Source organism: Scyliorhinus torazame, chromosome 17 (assembly GCF_047496885.1).
Source record: "Scyliorhinus torazame isolate Kashiwa2021f chromosome 17, sScyTor2.1, whole genome shotgun sequence".
NCBI lineage: Eukaryota > Metazoa > Chordata > Chondrichthyes > Carcharhiniformes > Scyliorhinidae > Scyliorhinus > Scyliorhinus torazame.
This window is the reverse complement of record NC_092723.1, coordinates 109,393,445-109,409,420: the sequence shown is the minus strand read 5'-3', so window position 1 is coordinate 109,409,420 and position 15,976 is coordinate 109,393,445. Positions and strand designations below refer to the sequence as shown.

General features: G+C 46.5%; 1 protein-coding gene across 1 annotated transcript in view; it reads left to right on the top strand.

The window, feature by feature from the left end:
• tex2l (testis expressed 2, like) overlaps window positions 1–15,976 on the top strand; it is a 200,737-nt gene that overhangs the window by 69,424 nt on the left and 115,337 nt on the right. The window contains exon 2 of the mRNA XM_072480866.1: window positions 11,293–12,753. Within this exon, the coding sequence (XP_072336967.1) occupies window positions 11,320–12,753 (1,434 nt within the window). The 5' untranslated portion in view covers window positions 11,293–11,319. The remainder of the gene's footprint in view (window positions 1–11,292; window positions 12,754–15,976) is intronic.

Below are 15,976 nucleotides of genomic sequence, written 5' to 3'. Positions count from 1 at the left end.
CCTCGTGTAAGCAATGTTATTGCCATTTTACGTTGTCGCTATTACTATGACACTCATGACTGATCATGCAATATTGACATTCATCACATATTCTGAAACAATGATTATTCAGTGATTATTTTCCAGTCTTGTCTTTGTGCCACAAAGTCTGAAAATGAAGAGTGCAATCAGAATTTCTCTAAACCTGGTGCCACCTACACGATAGAGAAACGGGACAGACAAAACCTTCCATGAATTTAATACAAAATAGTTCACTGCGAATGGATCTCTGAGGAGAACAATGCCATTATTCAATCTTTAATATGTTTACATGCAAAACTGCAATGTTACAGGGCGAGGTTTAATGCCTTTGCACACTGGAAGCAGGCTGGTGGGGTTCTGTATGATTGGGCGGTGTAGTAATCCAGGAGCCACAAAGATAAAGCTTAAATCAAATTTATTTTAACTCAAAAGTAAAGCGCACCTGCAAGATACAACACTAAGTGTCCCAGCCCGGGACTAACAGGAACTCCCAGTCCGGGTCTGGGGCAGTATTTAAAAGGCTCGATCACGAGTCCCAGCTGGACGGGCCTCTGCCTGTTACCATGGGAACTCATACTCAACGAGCCCCACAGGGAGACCAATGAATGATTCCCCATGATCCTCCTGAGGGTTATCAGAGGTGGGAAGGTGCAGGATAGAGAAGTCTCCCCAGCCAACCCCCCCCCCCCCCCAACCCCCAACCCCCAACCCCATCACCTTCCTGACTCCCCCTGGTGAAGTTGGGTAGAAAAGGTCAGTGTCAGCCTTCCCACCCCGAGACCCTTAAGTGGCCAACTAAATATCACGAATGGGTTTCATCCTGTTCTACCAGCAGTGAGGGGGCCCACACCACATGGTATACCCTGCAGGCTGATGGGGAGGGGGGAGCCCTCCTTTTTGTGCACCCATGACCTCACAGAGAGTCTGACCAGCAGCAAAAACCACCCCTGTGGGAAGGCCACCTTCCTGAGCCTCCAGCACAGCTCCTGATCTAGAGCCTCCTGCAGACCTGGCAGTAGCACTGCTGACACTGAAGAGTTGCTGACCCTCCAACTGGCAGACAGAAGGCAGGCTTCATCCTCAAAGGCCTGGGAGCCCCAACAGCTAGCAGTTGCCATTTAATTTCTCAAGGGCAATTAGGGATGGGCAATAAATGCTGGCCTAACCAGCGACACCTGCATCACGTAAATGATTTTTATTTAATTCTGATTGGCTCCTGGAAATGGTTGTGCCATGACTGCTCTCAACTGCTGCCACCTAACCCATCCCTTGATGAATGGGACTTTTTCAAGCGGTCATGATTTTAGCGTCATGTTTTCACACAAAATCTGCACAAAAAAATACGACAGCAGAGTTCCTCCTACCTATGAAACTCAGTGTTGTTGACTGAATTTCTTTGCCGGGAGTCTAAACACTTTGGACCGTAACCTCCGAACTCCAGGGTAATGTAACCGGGGAGTACCATAAATATGTTCTGGGGAACCCCTCACCCCTGATCTGAGGTTCGCATGTAAAAGTTTGCACAGTAATTGTCTGGGAAGTGCAAACTTCTGATGGGAAATGGCCTGTACCGGGAACCATATGCAAATGCTATTTAAATCACAAGGTGGTTCGAACTGTGTTAGATCAATATTTATCCAGAAAAATGTTAAAAGGATCAAAACCACTTTTAGCTTCTAGGTAACTATTGCACTAATTTCCCCCAACAACCCGGGGGACTCCACCAAACCCCCGAACCTCCAGGGGACTCCCCACACCCTGTCCCCAGGTATTCACCCACGACAGGAAATACCACCAACCCCCGACTACCTACCCCCCAGACTTGAGGCAACCCTCTACCACCCATTCAACTGCCAGATCTCCGTTCCACTGACTGCCGGGCCCCAAATATCCCCCAAAGCCGATTGTCTGACATCTCCCCACGACCTTCAGGAACCTGTAGAATTACAATAGAATCTCTATAATGCAGAAGGAGGCCAATTGGTCCATCAAGTCTGCATTAACCCTCTGAAATAGCACCCTATCTAAGCCCACTCTCCTGCCCAATCCCTGTAACGCCGCCTAACCTACACATTCTTGGATGCCAACGGGCAATTTATCATAGCCAATCCACCTAACCTGCACATCTTTGGACTGTGGGAGGAAACCGGAGCACCCGGAGGAAACCCACACAGACGCGGGGAGAAAGTGCAAACTCCACACAGACCCAAGGCCAGAATTGAACCCAGGTCCCTGGCACTGTGAGGCATCAATGCTAACCACTGTACCACCATGCCACCAAATTCTAACCACTTACCTGACAAACCTACCACCTCCCCAGCTTGAAAGTGGCTGGACAGATCCACTCACCTGATTTACAACATCTATGCTGTAAAAGAGGGGCTGTGGCTTCCTTGCATCAGACTCCACAGTGCTCGATGGCAGGCCTCAGGAGCTCACTGCCCTGAACAGTTCTCACCCCGCCTGAGTCGGAAGATCTGGGCCGGGGTCCTCCCCTACCCGGCGGGGCGGGGGTCCCGGCGGGATGGAGTGGCGGGAACCAGTCCGGCATCGGGCCGCCCCAAAGGTGCGGATTTCTCCGCACCTTTAGGGGCCAAGCCCTCACCTTGAGGGGCGAGGCCCGCGCCGGAGTGGTTGGCGCGCCACCGGCCGGCGGGAAAGGCCTTTGGCGCCACGCCAGCAGGGGCCGAAAGGACTTCACCGGACGGCGGAAGTCCGCGCATGCGCGGGAGCGTCAGCAGCAGAAGATGTCATCCCCGCGCATGCGTGGGGGGGTGTCTGTTACGCGTCGGCCATGGTGAAGGCTGTGGCCGAGGGAAAAGAGTGCCCCCTACGGCACAGGCCCACCCGTGGATCGGTGGGCCCCAATCGCGGGCCAGGCCACCGTGGGGGCAACCCCAGGGCCAGATCGCCCCGCGCCCCCCCAGGACCCCGGAGCCTGCCCGCGCCGCCTAGTCCCGCCGGTAAAAGAGGTGGTTTGGTTGTCACCGGCGGGACAGGCATTCCAGCAGCGGGACTTCGGCCCATCACGGGCCGGAGAATCGCCGGGGGGGACCCGCCCCCCGGCAGGGGGGGTCGGAAAGTCCCGCCCCAGGTGAGAAAAGATCGAGAAGGGATCGAGAAGGTTCCAGGTAGGAAGATCGTAATGGAGTGGCAATTCAAAACTGATTGCTGCTCCATGGAAATTCAGTCCAACGCCAGCCTTCACTTAGACCAGGGTAACAGAAGAACTTGATAGACTATGCACATTCTGTGACTTGCACTTTGGCATCTCAGTATTAAATCTCCAAATCAGCAGTGCGCAATACAGTGTCCCTTTAAGTCTGAACGTGTCTTATTTAAAGCCACCCCATGCCGCCGGGAAACCCACGGGCAGGCTGTGCACTGCCGGTGGGACCAGAGAATTCCATCGCCAGCGAACGACCGGAGAATTCTGGCTAAGATTTGTCTAGCTGCCTGGTAAGAAACAAAGAAACAATTTGGTTGAAGAGAATCAAGAAGGTGGAAGAAAAACACGAATGCAGATAAACAAATGTATAGAAAGCTAATCAATGAGCTAAGAAGGGAGGCGTGGGACATTGGATAGAAGAACAAGGTAGTGATGTTCAGTTTGTGCAAGATGTTTGTTGGACCATAGCTTATATACAGTTCTGGACTCTCTACCATAGGAAGCATATTAAAACCAAGTAAAACAGAAAATAGGAGCAGGAATAGGCCATTCGGCTCTTCGAGCCTTCTCTGCCATTCAATGTGATCATGGCTGATCTTCTATCTGAACACCATACTCCCACGTTCTTCCCATACCCATTGACACCTGGGAGTAAAGAATGTTTATGAGCACAATACTTGGGATGAAAGTTTATGTGAATCAAAGCTCAAATATTGTAGGCCTTTTGACTAAAGTAATGATAATAATAGAGAGATTAATGATAAAATAGGACAGGTTATTCAGCCCCTTGATCTTGTTCTACCATCAGCCCCGGCCGCATCTGATCCATTTATAAAGGTTTTCAAAATTATGTTGTAGCCACCTAAATTGGCCAGCTCCTGATTTAAAACGGCAAACGCTGATGGGAAAGCCAGCCAACATAGACAGAAACCAGCAGGTACCGGTTTGCTGTGTATTTACCTCTGCAAAGGCCAGACAACATCGATACCAGCAACCATCAGCATAACAATGTAGCAGCCATCTACATACTGATGAGCAATCCCCGGGAACAATAAGTAACATTTTGGACACACAAAGCAAAGCCAGACTCCTCGGCACCAGCAGGAGCCAACACAAAGGAGGTGAATGAGCACCTCAAGACCACCCATCGATCAGGGAACCGCTCCAGTATTGGAGAAATCGAACCAAGCGATTGGGACAAAGTCCAATCACTTGGGACCAGGTACAGGGTCCGCCCTGAAAGGCGGGAAGCCCCTGGGGACTATAAAGAGTTAAGCCCCAAGTTCAAATCGCTCTCTTCACCTCTTCATCCTGCCCGGGTCACCCAGCAACACAAACCAACATTGACCGTGACCGGTGCAGTGATCATCGACTGAAGTAAGTCTTAATTCAACGCTCGCTACGAGATAGGCGCTCCTAGCTACCAATCCGTACCAACTTCGAATCCCGCAGGCTCAGAACCCGAACGAAAGGCCATTTGTTCCCCTGACCTGGTGGGCCAGTCTGAAGTTAAGTATAGGCCTGTTAGTTGTAGAAGTAGCTTAGACGTAGAATTTGTGCATGAGTAGCGATTACTGTGTATAATAAATGTGCTTTGATTTGAATCTTACTAATCGGTGTATTGGGTTATTGATCATTACTCAGACTTGAACCTCGTGGCGGTATCATAAAGATACCTGGCGACTCGAGAGAAAAGGTAATAAAACAGAGCAATTGAACCAAGGAGAAAGTTAGCAACAATGTCAAGGTTTGAGATGGTAAATAATGAAAGGTCTAGTTCTTAGTAGTTAGTTGAGGGAACAATTCTGGATTATTTCAAGAAGCAAAAAGGCAAGGGGATAAATGATACTTTCTTCACTTTAGAGGTGATTAGAATGCTGAATGTTTCTCTCAATAATGGTTGGTATATTAATTTTTTTTTAAGCAGCGGAATTCTCTGTCGCCGGGATCCTCCGGTCCGCCAGCAGCGCACCCAGCGGGTTTCCTGATGGCATGTGATGGCCACAATGGGAAACAATTCCCTCAGTCGGCGCCACGCAGGAAAACGCAGCTGGCGGGCCTTTCATTCTCTGAAACAATATATAGCAATACTCTTTCCATCAGTATTCTCAAATGGGGCGTTAACTGGTTGTTAGAAATGCTGTTCACAAGTGTTGACGTGGAACTGTTGTACTTCGCTGATATCAGGCATTGGATGAGCACAGTGTGTGTCCAATTACTGCAGATGCCATTTGGTTTCTCTTTGTGCCTGCTGATGGGGAGGCATTTTACATCTTAACCCATTCGCAATGAATTCAATTGCTTTTTATACAAACCAACGTCAATCCACAGCAGGGGTGGATATTAGAATAAATAGTTGTTGTGATCGGCGTGGTGCTCTTGATTAGTGTGCATGGAGCTGAAGTACAGAACTCAATAGCAGCACTTCATGTAGATGCATGAAAAATGTAATCACAATAAAGTTACCTGTACCTCTTTACTCAATCTCCCGCATTAGAATCATAGAATCATAGTGCAGAAGGAGGCCTTTCGGCCCATCGAGTCTGCACCAACCAAATTTGATGAGCCATCATGTCTGCACCGACCGGATCGTGCACCTCATTCAGGTCCACGTCCCCGCCCCATCCCTGTGGCCCCATAACTCCACTTGACCTGCACATTTTCAGATACTAAGGGGCAATTTAGAATGGCCAATCCACCTAATCTTCACATATTTGGACTGTGGGAGGAAACCGGAGCACCCATGGGTAACCCAAGCGGACACGGGGAGAACGTGCAAACTCCACGCAGACAATCAGCCAAGGCCCGAATTGAATCCGGGTCCCTGCCGCTGTGATTGACATTGTGCCACCCTCTGTGCCACATTCCGTGATGTAGCCCCTTTACTGGTGACTTATTTCAATATACTTCCTTTCCACTGTTCCCTTTCAATAGAAGCAGGTGGAACATTCCAATTATCCAAATCTGCCTGTGGGAATAATTGATTGAAATTTTTATTGGGTACTCGGATTGGGTAATTAGCTGGAAAACAGCATTGGGTCAGGCAGAGCATCAGGTTTCGGGAGGCGATGGCATAGTGGTGGTGCCACTGAACTGATAAATCCAGAGACGCAAGGTGATGCTTTGCGGACCCAGGTACAAATCCCACCGTTGAAAAAGCCAGTGCATTGCGTCTTTGAGTCAGAGGACTCTGAGTTTGGCTTGTTTCTGTGGCTGTTAATTTCTGATGCCAAACCTTGCCTTGTGTTTCTTCTTACCTTCACCACCGTAATTCAAAAATATTGCCCTCAGCATGATCTGACGTTCCTGAAAACTGATAAACTGTCCTGTGGTTAGTGTTGCAACAAAGGGCTTTTAGCAATAACTTCCTTGTGACTGGCCTGAGTGGATTCAAACCATAAGCTTTGATGCATTCTGAGTAATAACTCTATGATTGTTATATAACTGTTCGGCCTGATTATATTAAATGGCAAACAAGAACATATGACCATTTGGATTAGGTGCAGGATCAGGCGTCTTGGTTCCTTCAGCCTGTTCCAAAAAAGAAACGTACATGCAAAGAACCGAACCTGCTTCTTTGAGTGATCCGATTTCGACTCTGGGCTGCCAGTTTGGCTGTGAACTTCTGAGCTGGCCTGAGAAAGCTCAAACTTATCTCTGTCGTGTTAAGCACACTGAAATAACACGGGCTGCAGCTGGATGCAGCTGTAACTGAAATATACTCCAGACCTTGAAGTTAGTTCAATCTAATTTATTGAACCTGTCACACAGTTAGCACAGTTCTCTGTGAGTTCGACTCTCTGCTAACCTAAGTGTGATTACTCTGACTGAACCAGACTAGCTCTTAGCCACGTGCTGTAGGTGTTATGTGATATATACACCGGCCATACTCTGTAGATGTCCCCAGTGGAAAGAGGTGGAGTATGAGTGCCTCGTGCCTTTTATAGTGGGAAACCACCCCAAAGTGTTCTGCCTGCTGATTGGTTATATCCTGTTCTCTGTGTTCATTAGCTGCCTGTCTGTATCTCATTATGTGCATGTCTGCATATTGTCATGTGAGAGTACCTTGAAGAAATGGGTGTTTAAGAAATGTACCTTTAAGAAATGGAGCTGCTCATGTTACTGGAGTGATGTCAGAGTGTGGGTGGAGCTGAGCTCTACTTCTGCTTTTTAGTTTCAGTTTGAGAAAAAGCTTGGGTGTGCCTCTTTTTTTCAGTGAGCTGCATCTGAAGTTAAAACAAAGAGCTGTACAGTTGATCTCTGCCATCCAAAGACTATCAATGCATCACTTGGTGAACCCAGAATTGTAAAAGGTCTCAGCATTGAATATAAACCTAATGTGCTCCTGTTTGAAGGTTTGTTAAGTCTTTTGGATGTTAAAAGGACAGCTTACAGGGTTACTTAGGGCTGTAGTCTTTGGGGTTGTATTTGAATTAATGGTTGCTTAGATGTTCACTGTTTGTTTTTAAAAAGGTTAACTTGCGTTCATAGAATAAGCATTGTTTTGTTTTAAAATGTACTTGTCCTTTTCTGCTGTACCACACCTGTAGAGTGGGCCGTGTGCTCCCCATACCACAATCTATTAAAAGTTGTGGGTCAGGTGAACTCCATGATACACTTTGGGGTTCTCTAAACCCTGACCCATAACAATATCATGACAATCTCTATATTATTTGAACTATTTTAAGATTTCAACCAATTAAAGTAAAATAAACAAACCGAGAGAATAAAAAGGGCCTCTCCTTCAAGGGGAATTGCGCTAAACAGAAACAAAGAGCAAATGAAACTTAAAAACTTAAACTTAAAGTTGATTAAAAGGGTCAATAAAAAACACCTCAGACCTTGTGGTGCTCACCGGGCACGAATGGCCTCGATTGTGCCCGTGGACACTGCATGCTCCCTCTTCAGGCACACCCAGCAGCGAATGAAGCCACGGAAGAGGGGCAGGCAGTCAGGTTGGATGATCCCCTCAGTCGCCCGCTGCCTGGACCTGTTAATGGCGAGTTCGCCAGGTCCAGGAGCAGGTTCATGAGATGGCCCTCCTCCTTCCATGCCCCTCTCCGTACCGGGTGTCTATATTAAATGATTACCTTAGGCTGTCTATTCATACGCCCATTCTTAACTGCGAACCTTAAACTGCCTCATCATTCAAATTCTCTAATTGGCTGCTGATGTCAAGGCCCCAACTCTAATGTAAACTGGAGGCAGCCTTTGTATCTCTGAAGAATGTGTCATCAGAAAAAAAGCATCTGTTATTTTACGACACAACAAGCAGTGTGTGTGGTTCTCCAGGCAACCAGCCATCTTGTCTAGGAAAGGAGTATCACCTTAACCCAGGAGTTACAGCTGAAAGAACTTCATGATTGAGCTTCCTTTGTTCATTACAGCAACAGAGACGACATTCAAACATCACCCTGTGCCTTCATATCCCCTGGCGAAATCATTGATGCAAAGTCATCAGGTTTATTTGACCATTTTAAATCATTCTATGGGCGGAATGTAATCCAGTCTGTGGTGGCAGGAACCTTGGATGGAGAGGTCTCGCGAGAGTCACAGCAGTGGTAAAACCTCCCTCAATTAAGTCAAAGAGTGGGATCCCGTAATGAGCCAATTGAAACCCACCTCTAATTGGTCAGCAGCTCAAGGTGGACGGGATATGCACCTGAATCGCAGAAACAACCCAATGGTGGCCATTTAAGTGTTCAGCGTGGATGCATAACACTGTCGGGGCATCACCATTGAACTGACATGGGTTTCCTGCTGATTCTCCAACCAGTGGGCAAGACCTCTATTTATTTTAATTACTACCATGGGATATGGACATCGCTGGCTGGGCCAATATTTATTGCCTTTCCTTGAAGGCATTTTAGAGTCAACCACATTGCTGTGGATCTGGAGCCTCTCCTATTGGGCTGATTAAACCCCACTCTTAAATGTTCTAAATATTCTATACAGGGAGCTGTGGTGTAATGGTAATGTTGATGGATAGTAATCCAGGGCACGGCTAATGCTCTGGGAGAACGGGTTCAAAGGCAACCATGGCAGCTGGTGAAATTTAAATTCAATTAATAAAATATGTAATTGAAAGCTAGTCTCAGTAATAACGACCATGAATCTATCACCAATTGTTGCAAAAACCCACCTAGTTCACTAATGTCCTTTAGGGAAGGAAATCAGTCATCCTTACCTGGTCTGGCCTACATGGGACTCCAGGGTCACAGCAATGTGGTTGTTTCCTAACTGTCCTCTGAAATGGTCTCATGAGCCTCTCAGTTAAAGGGCAATTAAGAATGGGCACCAAGGACAGCATGGTGGCGCAGTGGATAGCACTGCGGTCTCACAGCGCCGAGGTCCCAGGTACGATCCCGGCTCTGGGTCACTGTCCGTGTGGAGTTTGCACATTCTCCCCGTGTTTGCGTGGGTTTCGCCCCCACAACCTAAAGATGTGCAGGGTAGGTGGATTGGCCACGCTAAATTGCCCCTTAATTGGAAAAAATTAATTGGACACTCGAAATTTATCCAAAAAAAAGGAGTTAAAAAAAAGAATGGGCGCCAAATGCTGGCCTTCCCAACGAAGCCCACATCGCACAAAAGATTTTTTTTTTTAAATTTCCGATTAAACGTGTAGCTCAAAGAGGTTTCTACATATCAAAATTCCCAATAACATTCCCTTGGGACACAGCTGCCTTTAGCTCCAAATTACTAATATGAGACAGGAAATTATTCCATACATGCATTTTTTGCTACGGAGTTTCTAGGCGGCTTAACCAGGAGCTTCTGCAGTAGCACAGTTGTATAAATAGGAGCTGTTTCTAAAATTTACAAGACCATTTGAATTGCGCTCACACAGTCAGAATGAAACGGCAGAGCAGTCGAAATGGAGGCCTCATTTTATGCTGCGTTCATGCCAATCTCTGATTTGGTGGGGTTGAATTTGGCAGTAAATGAGACACCCATTGAATTCCTATCTAAATGCTAATTGGGGGCCTTATTATTATTATTGATATCAATAGGATCCTGATGCTATTTTACCAGGAATTTGAGTGGGCAAGGAGCTTGGCATTTCCACACGGATGAAGTAAGGAACCCTAAATTCTTTAGTGTAAAAGTGACCTTAATTGAGCCAGAAGAAACACGAGTGATACCCCAGGCCTCACAAGTGGAAGTGTAGCCCCTACCTCCCTCATCCCTCCCATGAGACCCACCCCAAACCCACTCCCCCCTCCTCCATCAACACCATCTTAATCGCAAGCTGACTGGGGTCCAGAGGATGCCTTCCTTCCCTACTGTTAAATTCCCTTTCCCTGCAATGAGCTGGATTAAATTAGACCTTGAAGTTAAAATGCCCCAGGGTTGCAGGTGATGTGAGCATTCACCTCTTTTCGGATGTTTCTGAGCGTGCCCAGTGAGACTGAGGGTGAATTTGGAAAAGTGAGAAAGAATTAAGCTTTAAATCATCCAAATTGTTCAAGTTGTAAATCACGCAGACCACAATTTTACAGAAGTCAATTTTGAGATTGGCAAGTGAGTGAAAACCACTACAACCTTTACAATTCTGTTACTTTTTATAAATTCAACATTTCAGTTTCATTATTGAAGCCTCTGAAACAAAAGCTCACGCTAACACTGCATTTGGAGAATTCACCACACATAGAACATAGAACATAGAACATACAGTGCAGAAGGAGGCCACTCGGCCCATCGAGTCTGTACCGACCCATTTAAGCCCTCACTTCCACCCTATCCCCGTAATCCAATAACCCCTCCTAACCTTTTGTGGTCACTAAGGGCAATTTATCATGGCCAATCCACCTAACCTGCACGTCTTTGGACTGTGGGAGGAAACCGGAGAACCCGGAAGAAACCCACGCAGACACGGGGAGAACATGCAGACTCCGCACAGACAGTGACCCAGTAGGGAATCGAACCTGGGATCCTGGCGCTGTGAAGCCATAGCGTTATCCACTTGTGCTATCATACTACACGCCGCCATTGGAATCAACATCAAGATGTAGGCAAAGGACACAAAAATCTTCCATCAGTGACAGATTTTGCAGACTGAAGGGAGCGATTCTAATACTTGTTCCATTTTCTTTTTGCAGAAACATCGATCAGTCTTCAGGTTGTAAATGATGGCAGATTTCAGAAGCGAGGAGCAGGATCATGAAATGGTGTCAGCCCCCTCCAGCTCCCTGCCAACACCCAAAGCCTCAGGGAAGATGCACGAGCAGAACCAGCAGTCTGTAGTCTCCCAGGGTAAAGGGATAGTCATCCACTTAACCTCTCCACCTAGAAGTGGGGACTGGGAGAGTTCAGAGAGGAATAAACTGACTGGTTCGATGGCCAGGGAGGATGATGGAATGACTGCGAAAGTGGGCGAGGAAGAAAACATGCCCTATTCTGAGGAATGCTTAAAATTGCCGGCCTCATCCCTACCTTCCTCCCCTTCTATTTCAGGATTTTTAGGTGAATTCTTTTTCCCAACAGTGTCCTCCCCTTTACCATCTTCAGTAGACTCCTGCACTTCCTCAGAAACTATGCCTTTGATTAGCCTGGTTAAATCTCTGTCCACAGAAATTGAATCCAGAGAGACATCTTCCCTGAGGCCAAAACCCTTGCTCAGCCTGGTCAAGTCCATCTCCACTGAAATTTCCCGCCACGAGTCAGAAGTCACTCAGTCAAAGTCAGATTCCAAGCTAAACTTGTACCTTTGGCGGCAGCTTACACAGCACAAGGGTCGAAATGGAGATTCCAAAACCGCTCCACCGTCGCCACTGTTCTCGCCCACGGAGAGCAAAATTAGTTTCTTCAACGTTCCTGAGGTAGAAGCCAAGCTGGAAGACACGAAAAGGAAGTTCTCCGAGGCGATACAAGAACCACTAAATATGCTCAGCAAGATAATTGGAGATGAAAGTAGTGGAAGCCCCAAATCTAAAGCATCGCAATCAAATACTTGGAGCACTGACTCTTACTGTGCCCCTGGTTCTGAAGACTGCAGCAGTGATATATGTAGTAAGAACAGAAGGTCTGGGTTTGATAGGTTCAGAATGGAGAAACTCAAATCAGGAAAGAGAGAGAATGATAGATCATCTAATACGGAGGCATCTCCTGGACGGCATACACTAGTAAAGCAGAAGAAACAATGTCTGTCCTTAACGCAGGCTTATGGAGACAACAACAACCCAAGGTATGAGATCTGTTCGGATGGAGATGTGCTGCAGATTGTGGAAACACAGCCCAGTGAAGACAGCACATTGTGCGGACAAGGTGCCATGTACTCCTACTCCAGTCGAGCACTGACTCCGCTACAACCTCCCCCAAAAGTGCCAAGTAAAACTTTAATGTGTTTTATCACTCTTGCCTATAGCTATTTCGTATTACCATTGCCACCATTCTTCTCTGGCCTCTGCCTTGGACTTGTCTGTGGATTTCTGATGGGCTTGCTAATCATCTCACTGCAGACACCGAGGTTCTCACAACCCGTCCACTTAATCCACCTGGCTAATGAAAATCTGCAAATGGATAACATCATTAGGGAACCCAAGGATCCTGAAGGTGTGAAGGTAAAGGTGTTGCAATTCTTTTTTAGGTTGGGGACTTGATACTTTGCAAGTGGCCTCCAGAGTTTTTCGATTGGATTTTATTCATTATCTTTGATAGGTAAACACCGTTCAGTTACTGGGCATGACAATCACGATATCGAGAACATTTATTTCATTCTATGACAGTAATTAAGTGTGTTTCTCCCCCCTCACAATTGATATATTGTAATGGGGTTGGTTAGCTCAGTAGGCTAGAGTGTGGTGCAGAATAGTATCAGAATCAATTCCTGTACCGGATGAGATGGTTCTTGGGATCTACTTCCTCGTCTAGCCCCATTGTCATATCATGGCTTGGATCATGGTTAATGATCTTTGGATAATGAGCATCACTGAGAGAGTTACTATAAATAATCTGGAAGATAATGCCAAAGGAGAGAAATGTTCTGCTATTGACATTTTATTAAAGTAGACTTTTTCTTATATAAAATTGTACATTTTTTAAATTAAATTTTTTTCGCAGAATTAATTACTGGTCAGTGAAGCGTGAAATGTTTAAGCTATGAAGTGACTGTCAGTACGAAAAGTTTCTGATGTGCAGTAAGTTGCAATCAAAATGCTCGTATTGACTGCTTTATTGACAGAGTTTATAGTTGATTCAGACTTTTTGTTTTGCCTTATTCTTGCAACTATTGACCTGACGCACTCAGGTACAACTTACTGCAAATGAGGCGAGTTTCATAAGCCAAATATGATCCCTTTGCTGTTCTGTTAATCGGGATGGTTAACCATGGTTAGTGAGAATGGCACAAGAGGACGTCACGGTGGCACAGTGGTTAGCACTGTTGCCTCACAGCGCCAGGGATCCAGGTTCAATTCCAGCCTTGGGTCACTATCTGTGTGGAGTTTTCACTTTCTCCCTGTGTCTGCGTGGATTTCCTCAGGCTGTGGGCCTAGGTAGGGTGCTCTTTCAGTGGTGTAGACTCGATGGGCCAAATGGCCTCCTTCTGCACTGTAGAGATTCTATGATCTATGAGACTTCTATGATCTCTGATGGTTCAATGGAGGGAGGGATGAGCTGCTCAGCGGCCAAAATAATTTCTTCTTAGTTCAATTCAGTTATTTTACTTTTGAGCAAAGAGTTGAGGTTGTTGCAACAAGCCACAAGGAAATGGCTGTTCAATGTACTCTGGATATCCCTCTCACTGTATAATCTGGAAGAACAATAGGCTGGATATAGAAAGTATTAGCACGCTGCAAGAGTCACTAGGTGTTTACAGCATAGAAGAAGGTCATTCAGCCCATCATATATATGTTAGACCTAGAGTTATCGGGACTTGTGGGAGGAAACCGGAGCACCCAGAGGAATTCCACGCAGACACAGGGAGAACATGCAGACTCCGCACAGACAGTGACCCAAGCCAGGAATCGAACCTGGAGCTGTGAAGCAACAATGCTACCTGAGCTCCCAGCATTGGAACACCCACACACCAAGAAATGTAGGGAACCTGTGTTTCAAATATCTGCCATGATTGTTCGCTTTCAGATGAACACACAGAGCTTCCTTTTTACATAGTTTCAACTGACATGCAAAGGGCTCTGGTTACTGGTAATTATAGTCCTGGATCCCCCAGTTCATCATTCCATTGTAACCCTGAGCTAGCTGCCACTGTGAGAATGAGGTTGATCCAGTTTGGGTGAACCTTGGTGTAAATGGTATTCATCCAGGAGAGCTGGACAGCCTTCAGTGAACCTCATCACTGTTGGTGGCAAAGGTGTCAATAATGAAGAAATATGAGGAGTGAGATTTCTGATTAGAGTGACACGGATTGCAAATCCTCTTTCCAGAATTGTAGCTGGGGGAGAGCTTGAGGTGCCTGAGGGTGGCTGAAGAGCCAGGACGGGGAATTGGGATGTAGGTCAGTCTGACTGGCAGCATCCCTGAATCTGAGAAGCCTCATGGGGAGAGAGGGAGACAGAACTGCAGCCAGGCGCTGGGCAGCAGGGCAAGCCTGAACACACTTGATGATGCCCTGAGAAGCCGAGGCCCCGACTTGGATGGAGATCTGGAGCATCAGCGGTGTATATTCTCGAAGGATAGTTGTTTCTTGGAGTAATGCTTCCCTTTGACAGGTTATACAATTCTGATGCCAGTGGAATAAAGATACCACGATTTTTAAAAAAAAACCTTTGTGCAGCCCATGTGCCTAAATCGTACATAACATAATAGCGAGATGCACTAGTGCAGTGTTTGGGCATATTTTAATTAACCACAAGGCGGCACAGTAGCACAGTGGTTAGCACTGTTGCTTCACAGTGCCAGGGACCTGGGTTCGATTCCCCGCTGGGTCACTGTCTATGCGGAGCCTGCACGTTCTCCCCGTGTCTGCGTGGGTTTCCTCCGGATGCTCCGGTTTCCTCCCACAGTACAAAGATGTGCTAGTTAGGTGGATTGGCCATGCTAAATTGCCGTCTGTGTCTAAAAGGTTTGGGTGGGGTTACTGAGTTCCGGGTTTAGGGTGGAGGTGTGGGCTTAAGTAAAGTGCTCTTTCCAAAGTCCGGTGCAGACCCGATGGGCCAAATGGCCTCCTTCTGCACTGTAAATTCTATCATCTATAAATCAAATTTCCCACCTCAGCTAAGTTGTCAAAGGGTGCAGGTGGATGAGGTTTGAACTCTTTTCAATAGTGAGAGTTGGAAAATTGGAATGTGCATCAACCTTGGCCAATCTTATTGAACTGAAATAATGGAGGCTAGGCCATGCCACCTGGAGATGCCTGGGCAACATGGCAAAAAAGGGAAATATAAAATGATTCGTTTGAACCCCTGACTGAAGCTGAGGAAATTGGTCCCAACAGTGGCGAACAGGCCAGTGATTCAGGGACACGTTTAACTGGAAGAATAATATGGGACGCAGAAGATTTAATTATGAAAGAAAATAACCAAAGTTCAAAAAATTGAAAATGTGGCTATATACAGAGAAGCATTGGAGGCTGTCATCCAAGCACACAATTTTATCCCTGCCTACTGTCTGTTGCATCACAGGCTGGAGGCTGCTAAAATGTGAGATTAATTGCAAAGCTTGCAACATCACTGCAAGAATTATTTTCTGATTCCAGTTAATTGAACTCAGTACCTGGAGCAGACTAAATGTCAAATATCAGAAGGAGACTGTAACCAAATAGATGGGGGCTCACTGTCTCAGTGCAATTTAAAAAAAATCAATTTTCACAATTATAAGGTGTTG